At 42.7% G+C, this 17991-nt stretch overlaps 1 protein-coding gene across 3 annotated transcripts in view; it reads right to left on the bottom strand.

Annotated features, from left to right (window-relative positions):
- Positions 1-17991, bottom strand: part of LEKR1 (leucine, glutamate and lysine rich 1) — a 195228-nt gene that overhangs the window by 143127 nt on the left and 34110 nt on the right. For all 3 annotated transcript variants that reach the window (XM_073674775.1, XM_073674777.1, XM_073674776.1), the window contains exon 5: positions 4323-4442. In XM_073674775.1, the coding sequence (XP_073530876.1) occupies positions 4323-4442 (120 nt within the window). The remainder of the gene's footprint in view (positions 1-4322; positions 4443-17991) is intronic.

Raw genomic sequence — 17991 nt, 5'->3', positions numbered from 1 at the left:
TCAGGAGAGGGATCACATTAAGTTAGGTTCCCAGAACAAGAGGATCGCCTTGTCGTTGGCTGCTGGGCACACGTGTATTGGCTAAAGTATCTTCATTTTTTCCTATTTTTCAGAGCAGTGATGCAATTCTAATTTCACATATTTCATGCTTGCATGCTATAGCGTTACAAATTGCAACTTTATTTGTTAGTTATAATTTATTTTCAAACAGATTCCATAAAACCTGATATTTAAAAAATGTCTTTGTAATGTAGAAAAGCAAGAGGTAAAGTTGTGGATGGGAGGCATGTGTAACCAAGGTGCCCGGTTTCAATGATGTAAGTTCTGTAGATGTAGACTCCAGCAACAACAGGTTGCTGAGAGTTTTTTTTTATTGGGACTAGATTTTTGGTCCGGGTTTTAGGAGCGACCAAAAGAGCTTGGGTGGGAATGGTCGCTCCCATATCTACAATCCATGTTTCCCAGGTCCTATATAAGGCAGCTGAGCAGTCTTAGGTCTGTCTGTGTGTGGGTAGAAGAAAAGACCTCTAGGGTTGGCAGTCTCTGCCAGAAACTGAGACAGAGAGGATTATAATCTGAATGGGTGAGCCTGCCCTGTTATTTGTTGCCTGCTGGTGCATGAACTGCTTTATTTTTTCTGTTATACCTTTGTGCCCAGAAGAGGTTGTTTTGTTTTGTAACCACTGGAGTTTAATGAAAGTAATAAAATTTCACGTTTGGACAGGACTGCATTGTCTGTGTGAATGCTAACGGCTGCCAAAGAGCGTGAAATCCCTACAGTACCAACATATGAAATTGGTATAGTACACAGTATAGCCCGTAGACTTCTATAAGTGATGTATTTCAGGGGTGGTCAGAATGGTCATGTGTATGAGATGGGATGACTCAAGACAGGACCCCAGAGACCCCATACAAAGACAGGCAAAGGCAAGCACGGCTGGGCTACGCTGCTTGCGTTAATCCCATAGAAATAAATAAGAGCTACTGAAACTATGTAGTATAGTAAGCTACATTGTTTCTCCAATTAGATGTTACGCCAACAGTGTAGCTCGCTTTTTGACAGCTTAAGTAACTCCCATTCATCTCTGTGGGACTTACACAAAGAGTGTAGCCCAGCTGTGCTTGCCTGTCTTTATAACTACAATATGTTGTCAGGGGAGAGCAGGGACTTCATGCACAGGCTTAGCCAATTTTGCCATAGTCAGCATGTTCAACTGACATTAATGTAGTATGTATGGCCATTGTTAGAGAGCAGGTACTTTGATGGAGATGTGAGTTAACCCTTAAGGCCATGGCCCACTATCAGTATTTGGTCAGTATTCGGTCAGTATTTTTTCTCAGGAGTAGAAGCCAAAACCAGGTGAGGAACAATCAGAGAAAAGGTATAATAGAAACAAGTCACCAATTCTGCATTTATCACCCACTCCTGGTTTTGGCTCCCACTCCTGAGAAAAAATACTGACCGCAAACTGACCAAATACTGATAGTTGGGCCGTGGCCTTAAAGACAGCCTAGCACCAGGTCAAAACGATTACATTTCTACTGCTAATAATAAATAAAAATAATATCATTAATAAAATAAGTAAAATAAGAGCAAACATTGTCCACTTTTGACCCAGCGAGAGGTCCTCTATAAGGACTGGGTGATTTTACATTTTTTTCCTCTCCTTCCAAGAGCCACAACTTTTGTACTTTTCCTTAGGGTTCGTGTAGACGTCCGTAAATTATCTCATCCGAGAGAATTATGCAAATGACACTTGGATCCGTTTCTCTCGGTTGAGGAGAAGATGGAGGAAAAAAATTCTCCATGTTCTCCATTCTATAAGTGCGTGGAAATCAGACTGCACTCAGATGTCATTCAAGTGCAGTCTGATGGTTTCCACGGACTCAGTGACTTGCACAGCCAAGTGCGATCCGACTCAAACTCGGGTATGCAGCCATTTTTTCCTCGGACACACTCTGTCTGAGGAAAAAAAAAAATCGAACATGTGCACAGCCGAAAGAATAACATTGGTCTGAGTAGATAAGTATATGTAGACTAGATGGTGGCCCGATTCTAACGCATCGGGTATTCTAGAATATGTATGCGGCCGACCGGGCGCGACTAATCAGCGAAGCAGTGTTTAAATGGGTTGTGCACTACTTTAAATTAACCCCCAAATGTATCCCCCCGGGGCCCCTAATGAATTTTGGAGGACCGGAGAGCAAGGCCGCCGGTCGGGGAACTTCTGCTGCGAGCACAGGGTGAGCGTGTGAGCGTGGGAGCCGGTGAGCGTGTGAGGGTGAGAGTGTGAGGGTGAGAGTGTGAGCGTGGGAGCGTGTGAGGGTGAGCATGGGAGCGTGTGAAGGTGAGCGTGGGAGCGTAAGAATGTGAGCGTGAGAATGTGAGCGTGTGAGGGTGAGTGTCCGAGGGTAAGCGTCCGAGGGTGAGCGTCCAAGGGTGAGCGTCCGAGGGTGAGCGTCCAAGGGTGAGCGTCCAAGGGTGAGCGTCAGAGCCTGAGCGTGAGCGTCCGACCGTGAGCGTTCGAGCGTGAGCGCGTCAGAGCGTGAGCGTCCGCGTCAGAGCGTGAGCGCGTCAGAGCGTGAGCGTCCGCGTCAGAGCGTGAGCGTCAGAGCGTGAGCGTGAGCGTCCGCGTCAGAGCGTGAGCGTCAAAGCGTGAGCGTCAGAGCGTGAGTGTGAGCGTCAGAGTGTGAGCGTCAGAGTGTAAGCGTCTGAGCCTGAGCGTCAGAGCCTGAGCGTCAGAGCGTGAGCGTCTGAGCGTGAGCGTCCGAGCGTGAGCGTCAGAGCGTGAGCGTCAGAGCGTGAGCGTCAGAGCATGAGCGTCTGAGCATGAGCGTCTGAGCATGAGCGTCTGAGCATGAGCGTCAGAGCCTGAGGGTGAGCGTCGGAGGGTGAGCGTCTGAGGGTGAGCGTCTGAGCATGTGAGGGTGAGCGGGTGAGGGTGAGCGTTTGCGGATGAGCGTGTGAGGGTGAGCCGCTAACGGCCGCCATCTTTTTCTGAAATCCCACGTCGCTGATTGGCCGCGGCCTGACCAATCAGCGACGTGGGATTTCCTGGACAGACAGACAGATAGACAGACAGACAGACAGATAAGACAATTATATTAGATAAGTTCAGGTCATGAGCCCTCCCCACTAGCGATCACCCCCACAATCATACATGTATGTGATTTTGCATCAAGGGTTTAAAGGAGACCTGTCACTAGATCAAAAAGTGGCCAGATTTTGCTATTATTTTATTTTTGCTGCTTCCCTGAGTATCTGTGTTTTGTTTTTTTTAAATCCACCATATGGTTCCACAGATATGGGCTTTTTTTTTTGTTTACCAAGCGGGCGTGTTAAATAGGCCACACCTCCAGACAACCCCCCGGCAAATCTTGTGAGACACGCCCCCTTGATAAAGTCCATAAAGCCTAAAGTAAAAAGGCTCATATCTCTGGAACTAGTTGGCGGATTTAAAAATAGCAAAAACCTGAATACTCAGGGGAGCGGCGGGAATAAAATAAGAGCGAAAACTGGACACTTCTTACCTGGTGACAGGTCCTCTTTAAATATAGACAAAGTGTATGACATGAAATTGGCCATTTTAGCTTTGGGAACTGAATCTTACTAAGGTTCATGGAAGTCAGTTTTTTTTGTTTTTCTTGCTTGGCGAAAGTCTGAAAATCATTGCTGAATGAGGTTTTACCATAACAATAATAACATTCTGCAAGATAATAAATGTCACTTGTGGATAATTGGGAACAGAAACCGATACGCAGAGAAATCTGAAGTCTACCCTAAAGCACAAGTTATAAAGCCCAGCTATAAACTTTCAGGCTGCATGGAAAGCATTATGTGCATTAAATTGTGTATATTCTATTTTATTACATAGGAACTACAATATATTCTCAGTCGCTCGGCTATTCGCTCTCCTTGGCTTCAATATTAAAGTATATATCGCATGTTCATTTCATTAATACTCTTTTTTTTTTCCTAAAGACCTAGACGATAATTACCAAATCTGTTTTCTATATCAAACTTTGTGCACAAGAAATGCGTGTGAGCCGTCCTTTATACTCTGATCAAACACAGCCCATATAGGCAGGTCAAGAGTTTCTCAACTTGAGCTGAACTCTGGAACCTAGCAACTTTTCTAGAGATTAATGGTAAAGCTTTGCCCTCATAACCATAGAGATTGCTATGACAACAGTGATATTTTCTATGGCATGACAAGCTAAAAATACATGCAGCCTTCCCACATTATTGGTAAATTTTATGGCTTGTGTCTGCCATGAGGACAATCACATCATTGATGTCACGCTCTGGTGCGCTTCCTTACCTCAGCAGCTGCTCTTGGTCTTGTGCGGCTCTCACTGCCTGCTGATAAGTTGTAAGCTCGGTGGTCACAGCCTGAAGTTTAGTTTCCTTCTCCTTCAGTTGCAATAACGCAATCCGCAGTCTAGAACAAAATGTGAGAGGCTAGATAAACATACAAAAACAGCAAAAAATGACAGGTAATATATGAGGTCAGTGTCATTTCTAGGTATCGTTTACAGTTTTAACAATTACAGAGCAAGGAGGTTTTTTTAGCTAAAAAAAAAAGATATTTTATTAGGTATAAATATATTGCAAATAGGAGAACAAAGGAGCTATAAGCTTAAATGTAACAATTTATTCATACATATAATATAGAATACAAAAAAATACATACAATTCATAAAGATGGAAAGACAGTACCTAGATAACCTGGCAGCACAGAATAAGACACCTATAGCCTCATACAAAATAGTCAACATGTAATAGTCACAATGGTCAGAAATAAGTATGCAAACATACACAGTACAGACCAAAAGTTTGGACACACCTCATTTAAAGATTTTTCTGTATTTTCATGACTATGAAAATTGTACATTCACACTGAAGGCATCAAAACTATGAATTAACACATGTGGAATTATATACTTAACAAAAAAGTGTGAAACAACTGAAAATATGTCTTATATTCTAGGTTCTTCAAAGTAGCCACCTTTTGCTTTGATGACTGCTTTGCACACTCTTGGCATTCTCTTGATGAGCTTCAAGAGGTAGTCACCGGAAATGGTTTTCACTTCACAGGTGTGCCCTGTCAGGTTTAATAAGTGGGATTTCTTGCCTTATAAATGGGGTTGGGACCATCAGTTGTGTTGTGCAGAAGTCAGGTGGATACACAGCTGATAGTCCTACTGAATAGACTGTTAGAATTTGTATTATGGCAAGAAAAAAGCAGCTAAGTAAAGAAAAACGAGTGGCCATCATTACTTTAAGAAATGAAGGTCAGTCAGTGCGAAAAATTGGGAAAACTTTGAAAGTGTCCCCAAGTGCAGTTGCAAAAATCATCAAGCGATACAAAGAAACTGGCTCACATGAGGACCGCCCCAGGAAAGGAAGACCAAGAGTCACCTCTGCTTCTGAGGATAAGTTTATCCGAGTCACCAGCCTCAGAAATCGCAGGTTAACAGCAGATTAGAGACCAGGTCAATGCCACAAAGAGTTCTAGCAGCAGACACATCTCTACAACAACTGTTAAGAGGAGACTTTGTGCAGCAGGCCTTCATGGTAAAATAGCTGCTAGGAAACCACTGGTAAGGACAGGCAACAAGCAGAAGAGACTTGTTTGGGCTAAAAAACACAAGGAATGGACATTAGACCAGTGGAAATCTGTGCTTTGGTCTGATGAGTCCAAATTTGAGATCTTTGGTTCCAACCACCGTGTCTTTGTGCGACACAGAAAAGGTGAACGGATAGACTCTACATGCCTGGTTCCCACTGTGAAGCATGGAGGAGGAGGTGTGACTGTGTGGGGGTGCTTTGCTGGTGACACTGTTGGGGATTTATTCAAAATTGAAGGCATACTGAACCAGCATGGCTACCACAGCATCTTGCAGCGGCATGCTATTCCATCCGGTTTGTGTTTAGTTGGACCATCATTTATTTTTCAACAGGACAATGACCCCAAACACACCTCCAGGCTGTGTAAGGGCTATTTGACCAAGAAAGAGAGTGATGGGGTGCTACGCCAGATGACCTGGCCTCCACAGTCACCAGACCTGAACCCAATCGTGATGGTTTGGGGTGAGCTGGACCGCAGAGTGAAGGCAAAAGGGCCAACAAGTGCTAAGCATCTCTGGTAACTCCTTCAAGATTGTTGGAAGACCATTTCCGGTGACTACCTCTTGAAGCTCATCAAGAGAATGCCAAGAGTGTGCAAAGCAGTCATCAAAGCAAAAGGTGGCTACTTTGAAGAACCTAGAATATAAGACATATTTTCAGTTGTTTCACACTTTTTTGTTAAGTATATAATTCCATATGTGTTAATTCATAGTTTTGATGCCTTCAGTGTGAATGTACAATTTTCATAGTCATGAAAATAAAGAAAAATCTTTAAATGAGGTGTGTCTAAACTTTTGGTCTGTACTGTAAGTGTCACAATAAACATATATTATGCAGGTTCATAACCATGAATAGAAGCATGAACTGTGCAGACTGCAAGGTTACCATAAAAAAGAACAATACCCAATGAGCCTGTATAATATATGTTTATTGGGACACTTACAGTGGGTACGGAATGTATTCAGACCCCTTTAAATTTTTCACTCTTTGTTTCATTGCAGCCATTTGGTAAATTCTAAAAAGTTCATTTTTTTCTCATTAAAGTACACTCTGCACCCCATCTTGACTGAAAAAAACAGAAATGCAGAAATTTTTGCAAATTTATTAAAAAGAAAAACTGAAATATTACATGGCCATAAGTATTCAGACCCTTTGCTCAGACACTGATATTTAAGTCACATACTGTCCAGGCCTGACACACATGTGAAGTGAAAACCATTTCCGGTGACTACCTCTTGAAGCTCATCAAGAGAATGCCAAGAGTGTGCAAAGCAGTCATCAAAGCAAAAGGTGGCTACTTTGAAGAACCTAGAATATAAGACATATTTTCAGTTGTTTCACACTTTTTTGTTAAGTATATAATTCCACATGTGTTAATTCATAGTTTTGATGCCTTCAGTGTGAATGTACAATTTTCATAGTCATGAAAATACAGAAAAATCTTTAAATGAGAAGGTGTGTCCAAACTTTTGGTCTGTACTATATCTATATCTATATATATCTATATCTATCTATATATATATATATATCTATATATATCTATATCTATATATATATATATATATATATATATATATATATATATATATATCTCAGCCACAGAGCAGTGCATAATGCATTGTAAAAATGGGTACAAAAAATATATGTGAATGTACAAAGTCCCAAGTAGTTAACATAGTGGTATATTATATGCACAAGCGTGCATGTACAATATGGCAAATGTGGTCTTACAGGTGGTATAATGCAATCTGCAAAGTTATACAAGAACATGGTCCACAGCAAATAAAGTTTAAAGGGCTATACTGAAGATCATATGTAATCCACTATTAATAGGATAGTGATAACTTACTGATCACTGGGGGTCCGGCAGCTGGAAGCAGGGCCGGCTCCAGGTTTTTCTGGGCCCCGGGCGAAAGAGTCTCAGTGGGCCCCTTTAACACACACCACGATTCATGATGCAGAGATACGGCGGAGAAATATATATATATATAGTACAATGCAAAGATTTCACTTCATGAGTGATATCTATTGTAAATTCCACAATAGCTCAGAAACCGGTGAATCGCTCCACACAGAATAGTGGCCCCCATATAAGGCTCCATACGGAATACTGGTCCCCATATAACGCCCATACGGAATACTGGCCCCCATATAACGCTTCATTCGGAATACTGGCCCCCATATAAGGCCCCATACGGAATACTTGCCCCCATATAAGGCCCCATACGGAATACTTGCCCCCATATAAGGCCCCATACGGAATACTGGCCCCCATATAAGACCCCATACGGAATACTGGCCCCCATATAAGACCCCATACGGAATACTGGCCCCCATATAAGGCCCCATACGGAATACTGGCCCCCATATAAGACCCCATACGGAATACTGGCCCCCATATAAGACCCCATACGGAATACTGGCCCCCATATAAGACCCCATACGGAATACTGGCCCCCATATAAGGCCCCATACGGAATACTGACCCCCATATAAGGCTCCATGCGGAATACTGACCCCCATATAAGGCTCCATGCGGAATACTGACCCCCATATAAGGCTCCATGCGGAATACTGACCCCCATATAAGGCTCCATGCGGAATACTGACCCCCATATAAGGCTCCATGCGGAATACTGGCCCCCATATAAGGCTCCATACGGAATACTGGCCCCCATATAAGGCTCCATACGGAATACTGGCCCCCATATAAGGCCCCATATGGAATACTGGCCCCTATATAAGGCTCCATATGGAATACTGGCCCCCATATAAGGCTCCATACGCAATACTGGCTTCCATATAAGGCTCCATACGGAATACTGGCCCCCATATAAGGCTCCATACAGAATACTGGCCCCCATATAACGCTCCATACAGGATACTGGCCCCCATATAACGCTCCATACAGGATACCGGTCCCCATATAATGCTGCATGCAGGCTGTTACCCCCCACATAATGCCCCATACAGGCTGTCCCCCCCTTATAATGCTCCATGCAGGCTGTTACCCCCCACATAATGCCCCATACAGGCCCCTCCCTTTTAATGCTCCATGCAGGCTGTTACCCCCCACATAATGCCCCATACAGGCTGCCCCCCCCCTTATAATGCTCCATGCAGGCTGTTCCCCCCCGCATAATGCCCCATACAGGCCCCCCCCCTTTTAATGCTCCATGCAGGCTGTTACCCCCCACATAATGCCCTATACAGGCTGCCCCCCTCTTTATAATGCCCCATGCAGGCTGTCACCCCTCCTCTTTATAATGCTCCATGCAGGCTGTCACCCCTCCTCTTTATAATGCCCCATGCAGAATGTCCCCCCCTCTCTTTATAATGCCCCGTGCAGGCTGTTCCCCACCTTATAATGCCCCATGCAGGCTGGTCCCCACCTTATAATGCCCCATGCAGGCTGTCACCCCTCCTCATTATAATGCCCCAAGCAGGAATCCCCCCCCTCTTTATAATGCCCCATGCAGGCTGTTCCCCACCTTATAATGCCCCATGCAGGCTGTCACCCCTCTTCTTTATAATGCCCCATGCAGGCTGTCACCCCTCCTCTTTATACTGCCCCATGCAGGCTGTCACCCCTCCTCTTTATAATGCCCCATGCAGGATGTCCCCCCCTCTCTTTATAATGCCCCGTGCAGGCTGCTCCCCACCTTATAATGCCCCATGCAGGCTGGTCCCCACCTTATAATGCCCCATGCAGGCTGTCACCCCTCCTCATTATAATGCCCCAAGCAGGAATCCCCCCCTCTTTATAATGCCCCATGCAGGCTGTTCCCCACCTTATAATGCCCCATGCAGGCTGTCACCCCTCCTCTTTATACTGCCCCATGCAGGCTGTCACCCCTCCTCTTTATAATGCCCCATGCAGGCTGTCACCCCTCCTCTTTATACTGCCCCATGCAGGCTGTCACCCCTCCTCTTTATAATGCCCCATGCAGGATGTCCCCCCCTCTCTTTATAATGCCCCGTGCAGGCTGTTCCCCACCTTATAATGCCCCATGCAGGCTGGTCCCCACCTTATAATGCCCCATGCAGGCTGTCACCCCTCCTCATTATAATGCCCCAAGCAGGAATCCCCCCCTCTTTATAATGCCCCATGCAGGCTGTTCCCCACCTTATAATGCCCCATGCAGGCTGTCACCCCTCCTCTTTATAATGCCCCATGCAGGATGCCCCCCCTCTCTTTATAATGCCCCATGCAGGCTGTCACCCCTCCTCTTTATAATGCCCCATGCAGGATGTCCCCCCCTCTCTTTATAATGCCCCATGCAGGATGCCCCCCCTCCCCTCTTTATAATGCCCCATGCCTCCATACATTAAAAAAAAAAAAAAATCAAATACTCACCTCCCTTCTCCTCACCTGCTGCCCGCTGCCCGCCGCTCGCTGCTCTGCTCCGAACTCCAGCGTTGTCGGCGTCTTCCCGCTCAGCGCTCCCTGTGACGGCTCAGGGGAGGGCGCGGTGTAAAGACGTCACCGCGCCCTCTGACCTGAGACGTCACAGGGAGCGCAGAGCAGGAAGACAGCTGATCTGCGGAGGCACGGGGAGAGGTAAGTATCGGGCTGCCGGGGCCCTGAGCAAGCGGCGGAGAAGGGCGGGCGCTGACACCGCTCTCCTCCGCCCATAGCCCAGCGGGGTGCGCGACCGCCAGTGGGCCCCTCTGCCTGCTCAGGGCCCCGGCATTTGCCCGGGTGCGCCGGGTGCTGACGCCGACCCTGGCTGGAAGGGAGGGGATCTGTAACCCTGTGCTCTGCTTTCTCTGGCGGTCTCATAGACAATGATTGAGCTCCATTCAAGACAAGACTGCAGAGGTTGGTTGTGGAGTTCCAGACCCTCGTTCTCATGATCACTGGATGTCCCAGTGGATGTTATGATTGTGTAATTCAAAGCTATACAACTTTCTAATATATCTTCTTTTTAAAGATCTTTTTAGGGGGCTATAAACCTTGATAACATGTGATGTTCACATACATACAAGCATGGTTTGTTACATTACATCAATTATAATTCTCCAAGAACCCTGCCAGGCCCCTACAGTGATTTAACCTCATGATCCAGCAATAAAATCATGCCCTTGATGTGCGATCCAGTTATTTATACGTCCACATAATATAACTTTTATTGTTATCACTCACATATGTATGCACATTATCCTGAACTAGTTGGAGGGCGTTGCTTTCACAGTCTAGTCTGGCTCCACGGAACCTAATCGCTCCCCCAGGATGTGATTGACATTCTCCAACCTGCAATCACCCATGATGATGTGGACAATTTTGAGCTTTTACTCCTCCCTGGACAGACACAGTGAAGCCGTGTGCTCCAGCCCCGACTCCATGTGCATGTCAGGGGGGAAAGAAGTGGTGTGAGTGCTGGAGTCTGTCCACATCATCTTCTTAGGTGCTTGCTTTGAGCGACTAGTCTGGCTGCACAGTCTCTAATCACGCTCCTTTGGTATTTGAGATAAAGCCGTATTAACTAGAATGTACACAAGTGTTCTCTTCCTTTGACATCTAGCAAAGATCTTTAAAAAAGTAAGAAATTAAAATACAAAATATTCTAGAAAGTTGCTAAGCTGTTTGCTTTTACACAATAATTCTAAAGGAAGGCGAGCCTCAACAATCATTTTTGTATTGTTTCAATTAACCTAAAATGGAAAAAGAGCCAGCTTTGTTAATAGTATTAATTGAATATCTCCTGCCGTTTTATGTTTACGGCTACTATGGAAATCAATGTGTTGCCATGGTAACATACTTGAAACAAACCCTGTGTAATCTGATCCTGCAGTCATACTCCCTGACATCTGCCCCCTTCTTACTAAAACGCATTTGGTAGGTTAGCAACAAGTAAAGAACAGGTGGAAGTCAGTAGGACTACGTGATCAGACTGCACATGGCTTGCTTATGTCCTTTTACCATGGAAAAATAAGTTATCGTAGAAACTGCAGGTTAAAAAAATTTTTTAATGAAGATTTAGATTTTCATTTTAAAGATCTTTTTTTTAATCTTAGATACACAGAAAACTAGACGTTGCATTATACGATAATTTACCATTCTCTGTTATCTCTTTTTCTCCTAGAAGAAGTGCAATAGTTAAAATGCTGAGATCTAACTTATTCCAGGCTCGCAAACACTGGCTCTGTATAGTGTTCAGAAGTTTGCAAGGAGAAATATTCATCACACTTATTTTCATCTTTTGCAATTAGTTCTGACTTTGCTAAAAGACCAAAAGAGAAAAAAAAATCCAAAAACCTGCTAAAAAACAACAAATGGTCTAATTTCTGCACTATATAATATACAATAGTACATACTCCACACAACTATCCAATTCAGCCATGCGTCCATGACTAGGGAAATAAACCATGCAATGGGTATTATCACTCTATACACTGGTAGGAAGCTTTATGTGTTACAGAACATATCTGCAGAGCAGAAGCAAAAGAAAACTAAGCCATCACACCAAGAAACAACACTTGGAGGAGTTCATTCACATTGGTCAGATCCGGTGGCTTTCCAGCTGTTGCTGTGTTATATCAGTTATCATTCTGCAACAGCTGGAAAGTTACAGGTTACCCGAATAATTGGCTGCACTTTTGCCATTTTCCAATCCCCAGATTAAAAGAACATTTCCTTCAAAACGAAAAAAAAAAAGATTGTAAGTAAATAAAAGTCTGCGACCTCTCCCCTTCTGTCCTGTACACCTCTTGTTTTACACATAGTGAAGGGTTTATTACAACCCAAGTGTATGCTAACTCACTTTCTATAATCTGAAAGGTAATGGAAACCTCTATCACAACTTTATAGATTATGACCTTGCATTCCAAACAAAAAAAAATTAAGCATCTTTGCAAAAAGTTTGTGGGCAGCATGGTGGCTTAGTGGTTAGGACTGTAGCCTTGCAATCACACCAAGGAAAACATCTGCAAGAAGTTAGTATGTTCTCTCCATGTTTGTGTGGGTTTCCTCCAAATTCTCCGGTTTCCTCCCACAATCCAAAGCCATGCTCATAGGAAATGTAGATTGTGAAACCCAATGGGGACAATGATGATGATGTCTGCAAAGCGGTGTGGAATGAATGGTCTTATATAAGCGAGTAAATAGTATTAAAAATTATTTTGTACCTACAGCTCCAAAGAAGGCTTATGTGTCTCTATGGTAACAGACTACAAACAAAGCTTATGTAGTCTGAGTCACCAGCTATAATGATATCCATGTGTCCCCTACTTTTTGCTAAACTACTAAGTGTATGTAAGGTACAGATAAAAGGCAGTATATCTGCTGCATAAAGCTATACAGGACTTGTTTGTAGTCTGGAAACACATACAGTGGATATAAAAAGTCTTCACACACCTGTTAAAATGCCAGGTTTTTAGCAGGTAAAAAAATCATACCAAGATGAATCATTTGAGAACTTTTTCCACCTTTAATGTCACATATAATCTGTAACCACGCCGCCGGCTGTCAGTCAGTGCTGGGAGAGAGGTTACAGCTTCTGCTCTCTATACACTGAGTGGTGACCGGCACCACCCCTGTGACTGAAAGAGCAAAGCTGCCGGGGGAATAAAGTTCATTTCCTCCTGGCAGCGGGGCTCTCAGTGAGGGCACTGAACGGTGTTAGTACGCTATTAACCTGCAGATTAGCCCCATATCTGCAGGTTAATAGCGTTATTTTACATGACATTAATAGCGTTATTTTACATCACAGCTTCCATTTAATATTGCTTTAGCCCTCTTTGCAGGCTCTCGGACCAATTTTCTTCTTACCTTTTCATAGACTTTTGAGGGACGTTCAGTTCTACATAATGTCACTGCTGCACCAAATTTAAGCCTTGGTAAGTTTTTTATACCCTTCTCCTAACTGATAACGTTTAACAATGGGATCCCTTTGCTCTGTTGTAAGCTGTTTACAGACCATGGCTTTTGCTGTAAAGGGCTATAAAGTGCAGCTAAAAAATGTCAGAAAAATCCTGCTAGAACAGCTGAACTTTATAAGGGGTTAATCAAAATCACTGTAGATGAAAGCAGCCGTGTACTGACTACTACTTTTATGGGTGACGTTAAAAATGAAAAATATATAAAGGGTACAAAGAAGCATCGGAAGAAGCAATGGCGAAACAGCGTCGTTGGGGGACCGCACATCTTTAGCTCCAACAGCTGATTGTAAGTGTCACTCATTTGTATCATTACATATTTTCTTTAAAGCTTTTTCATACCTTTAATGATGGCCTGTTTGTACCCTTTATAGCCTATATGCACCTAACTTAGAAAAATCTAATGGTTGTATTGCCCTTATAGTGATAGTCATTATTAGTAATTTCACACTGATGTTTTGTGTCAGGTCATGTATTTATTGCACTTTACCAAGACTTAATTTGACAACTCCACAGGGGGATTTTTGCTTATACTTTTATATCATACTATTCTCCATTCATCATCCTATATACTGGTTCTTTTCTAGGTGCTGTTTAGCCCTTTTTTTCATAGTTTTGGCACAATAATTGTCTACCTTTATTGGTATCTGTGACACTTCTCTACATTGAAGCTGGTAGCTCCATGCACAGGTGTTGGCAGCCATTGTTTATATCTATGTTTTTAATCATTATTTTTCAATTTTACATCCATTACCTTTTATTTTCTTGGTGTCCTGGGGCTAATTTTGGGCCTATAACAGTGTTGATCTATTTCTATTGAAGAGTGGTCTATCTATTTATTTTGGACATTAGAGTTTAATTGATTTTAACAGTAGTATGTAGACTTTTTATATATATACTGTAGGTCTCCATAGGAGCTGTGCACACAAAATTATAGGAACATTAAATCAAGTTGCTTGATTTTCATTTTAGATTCACTGAAATAATAAAAAAAAAATATTTGCAAGGATAGAAGTTCCCTTAAAAATGCTTTTAGTCAGACTGTAAGTAGAAGAATGAGTAAAGAATTAGCAGAACATACTGTATAGTAGTGAATTGTAGAGGATGAAGTGGAATGTGGATGCCTTATATTTTCCACAATGCCTCCAACTAAAGATCTATGGAAGTCTAACAGAGCAAATCTAAGTGAACAGGTAATAGTAAAAGGAAACCATGTGATTCCTATGTAATTTCCATTATGGCACAGTTCGTTTATGAGTGTTGTGAAGTCAGTGCAATGTATTTCAATGGTTTGGAAGGCCCTCTGGCTCTGGCAACATCAATATGCTTTCCATTGGACATGCCACAAATATTTCAAAGGTTCTTAGTACTGAAAGGCACATGACTGAGTGGTAGGAATTACCTGCATAAAATCAAAGCCTTAACCTTATGCCTTAAGGTGTGGAATAGAATATAAAACATGCCATACATATTTTTCTGTACAGTAAGAACGAATTCGGTCACAGCAATATGATCATTTTTGAGGCTGCACAATTGGATTATTCTCAACTCTACACAGACGGGGAACATAAGACTAAAATCTGAGCAGCAGATCTTATCAAGAGAGAGATACAAAAAAAAGTATGGAGAAAAGTGTTGGCTCACGAGGGGCAGAGGCTTACTTCACTCCCACCACTGAGAGCACGTGAATGCTTGACTGATTTAAAGGAGTTTTCCACCATAATTGTTTTTTTACAAAAGCAGATGTTAAAATATTATGGCCCCCATACTCAATAAAATAAGAGTTAGCCAAACTTGCCGACTTTGACGGAATCAGCCAACCATCTAATGTGTATGCGTGCCACCTGACCCTCCCCGACAAATGATGCCGGGAAAGAGAAGGATCCAGCCTATTGAATTGAGGATTGTGGCAGTGGCTCAGTCTTAGAGAACACAAGAACACTAGGCTGAGTGTTAGTGTGTATGATGGAGTCAGGAATGATGATCGTTTGGATCTTTATAGGAAGTGGTGGAAGTCACAAAGTACAATGGACTGGAAAGGGTGATGTCCCATCCTTCAGTCAACTGATGGCTGAGGCCACTGACTGATTTTAACGGTCAGGTGACTGAAGAATGGGACATTCATGGCAGCACGGTGTCTCAGTGGTTAGCACTGGTGCCTTGCAGCGCTGTGATCCTGGGTTCAAATCCCACCAAGGACAACATCTGCAAGGAGTTTGCGTGTTCTCCCCGTGTTTGCGTGGGCTTCCTCCGGGTTCTCCGGTTTCCTCCCACACTCCAAAGACATACTAATAGGGAATCTAGATTGTGAGCCCCAATGGGGACAGTGCTGATAATGTTTGTAAATTAAAGGCGCTATATAAGTGACTAAAATGAATGAATAAATAAATAATCACTTCTGGGCCCGGCAAAGATCTGCCAAAGCTGAAGTGACGGGGGAATAAACTGATGAGTATAGCTTTATTTGTTATTTTATAAGATAATTTGCCTTTGGTCAAAATTTTTGTAATTTGGCATATACCTTCAAACTTGGTGTGGAGATTTGGGTACATACAGGTGAGAATCTATGGGGTATTGTCAAGAGGAAGATGAGAGACACCAGACCCAACAATGCAGATGAGCTGAAGGCTGCTATCAAAGCCACCTGGGCTTCCATAACACCTCAGCAGTGCCACAGGCTGATCGCCTCCATGCCACGCCGCATTGGTGCAGTAATTGATGCAAAAGGACTAAGTATTGAGTGCATTTCCTGAACATACATTTCAGTAGCCCAACATTTCGGATTATGAAATCATTTTTCAAGCTGTTGTTATAAAGTATTCTAATTTACTGAGATAATGACTTTTGTGTTTTCATTGGCTGTAAGCCATAATCATCAACATTAACAGAAATAAACACTTGAAATAGATCCCTCTGTTTGTAATGACTCTATATAATATATGCGTTTCACTTTTTGTATTGAAGAACTGAAATAAATTAAATTTTTGATGAAATTCTAATTTTGTGAGAAGCACTTGTACACATTATGTCGGCTGTGACACACATTTATGTGTAGCAGAAAATATACCAAAAAAATCTATGGCTACATGTCAAGTATGCTGCAAATTTTCTTGACACAACACAAATATTAATCCACTCTGCAGCACCATTTGTCGGCAGCATATCTACTCATAAGATTGTCACAATTTTTTCTTCATCACTTCATTCAGAGTCTGTGAAAAAAGCTCAGCATTTCAGGGGAACATGTAATATAGACCCATGTCCCATATTATGTACCCCTCTCCTATGGTGGTACATAGTTTCACTTTTATGGCCCCATTTCTACTGAGAAAATTGGGACCAGGACCTCCCTGTTCTCATAAATGGTTAGGATCCAGCATTTAGATCCCCAACAATCACCCTTTTATAAGCTGACTAAACTCATGGGCTATGAAAATGAAAAATTTTCACCACATTGTTACTTCATTAGAAGAAAAATATTCTACAAACAACCTTATTAAATTGCATAATATAAAAAGAGGTCCAGTCACAAGGAACTATGTACAAACTAGCACCACCATTGGTCGGAAATGTAGATAATATATTGATGCCATGTTGTGTATTCAGTAAATGTTAACCCACTCAATAGTTATATGACTCAATGGAACAGCGGCCCCAGTGCCAATGTTGACTGGCAGAAGGACAATTTTTCATTTTTCTGCATTCATAATTTACTGACATGGTTCCACTGGGCGCACAATTAAATTGTGAAAGTTTTCTTTCAAAAAGTCCCAATTTCACAGTATACTATAAAGTGACGATTGTGTTTAAAACACTTTTGAGCACATATCATGATGTACCCTGGCACCGCTATGTAAAATAATGAACAAAACCAAAACAGTATGTTCTCTTTTTTTGAGCCTCTTTGTTCAGAACTTATGGCTGGTGAAAACTACAGGAAGCTGCAAAGACCTAAAACGGCCACAAAGACCTCTGCTATCTGAAGTTATTTCCACGCCAGACGTTTCTGAAGGTGGAACAGGTACAATACAGTCAGTACTGGGAAATGTAATTACAGAATGTGCACCACAACCCATGCAAAGCGGCAAAGTAGTGTTATTACAGAAAATATACAGTTACAGCTGGGCTCAGGAAGGAGCACTCCGACTTCTGAGAGGCGGCACTTATTTGCATTGTTTTCATACTAATGTATCTGGCCACCAGGAAAACAGCGAGACAAAGTTTTTCCTTCTTCCTCTTTTAAGTTCCTGTTATTAACAAGTTACCTGATCGTCAAATTTACCGTAATATCAATTATGCATTAAAAGATATTTCCATAGACAAATTACCCTGATTGCCTTCTTTAAGGCTTCATTCACACGTCCGTGTTTCTTCACAAATGTCAAAAATTGTGTGTTTCACTAATGAGTGTTGTCAGTGTTTTGGATTTGAGTTCCATCAGTGTTCGGTCCCCGTGTGTTAGTTTTTTCCATAAATTCTTC

Source organism: Phyllobates terribilis, unplaced genomic scaffold (genome assembly GCF_046119375.1).
Source record: "Phyllobates terribilis strain yellow unplaced genomic scaffold, ASM4611937v1 Scaffold_3__8_contigs__length_932513732, whole genome shotgun sequence".
Taxonomy (NCBI): domain Eukaryota; kingdom Metazoa; phylum Chordata; class Amphibia; order Anura; family Dendrobatidae; genus Phyllobates; species Phyllobates terribilis.
The sequence above is the reverse complement of the archived record's forward strand: the minus strand, read 5'-3'. Positions and strand labels throughout refer to the sequence as shown.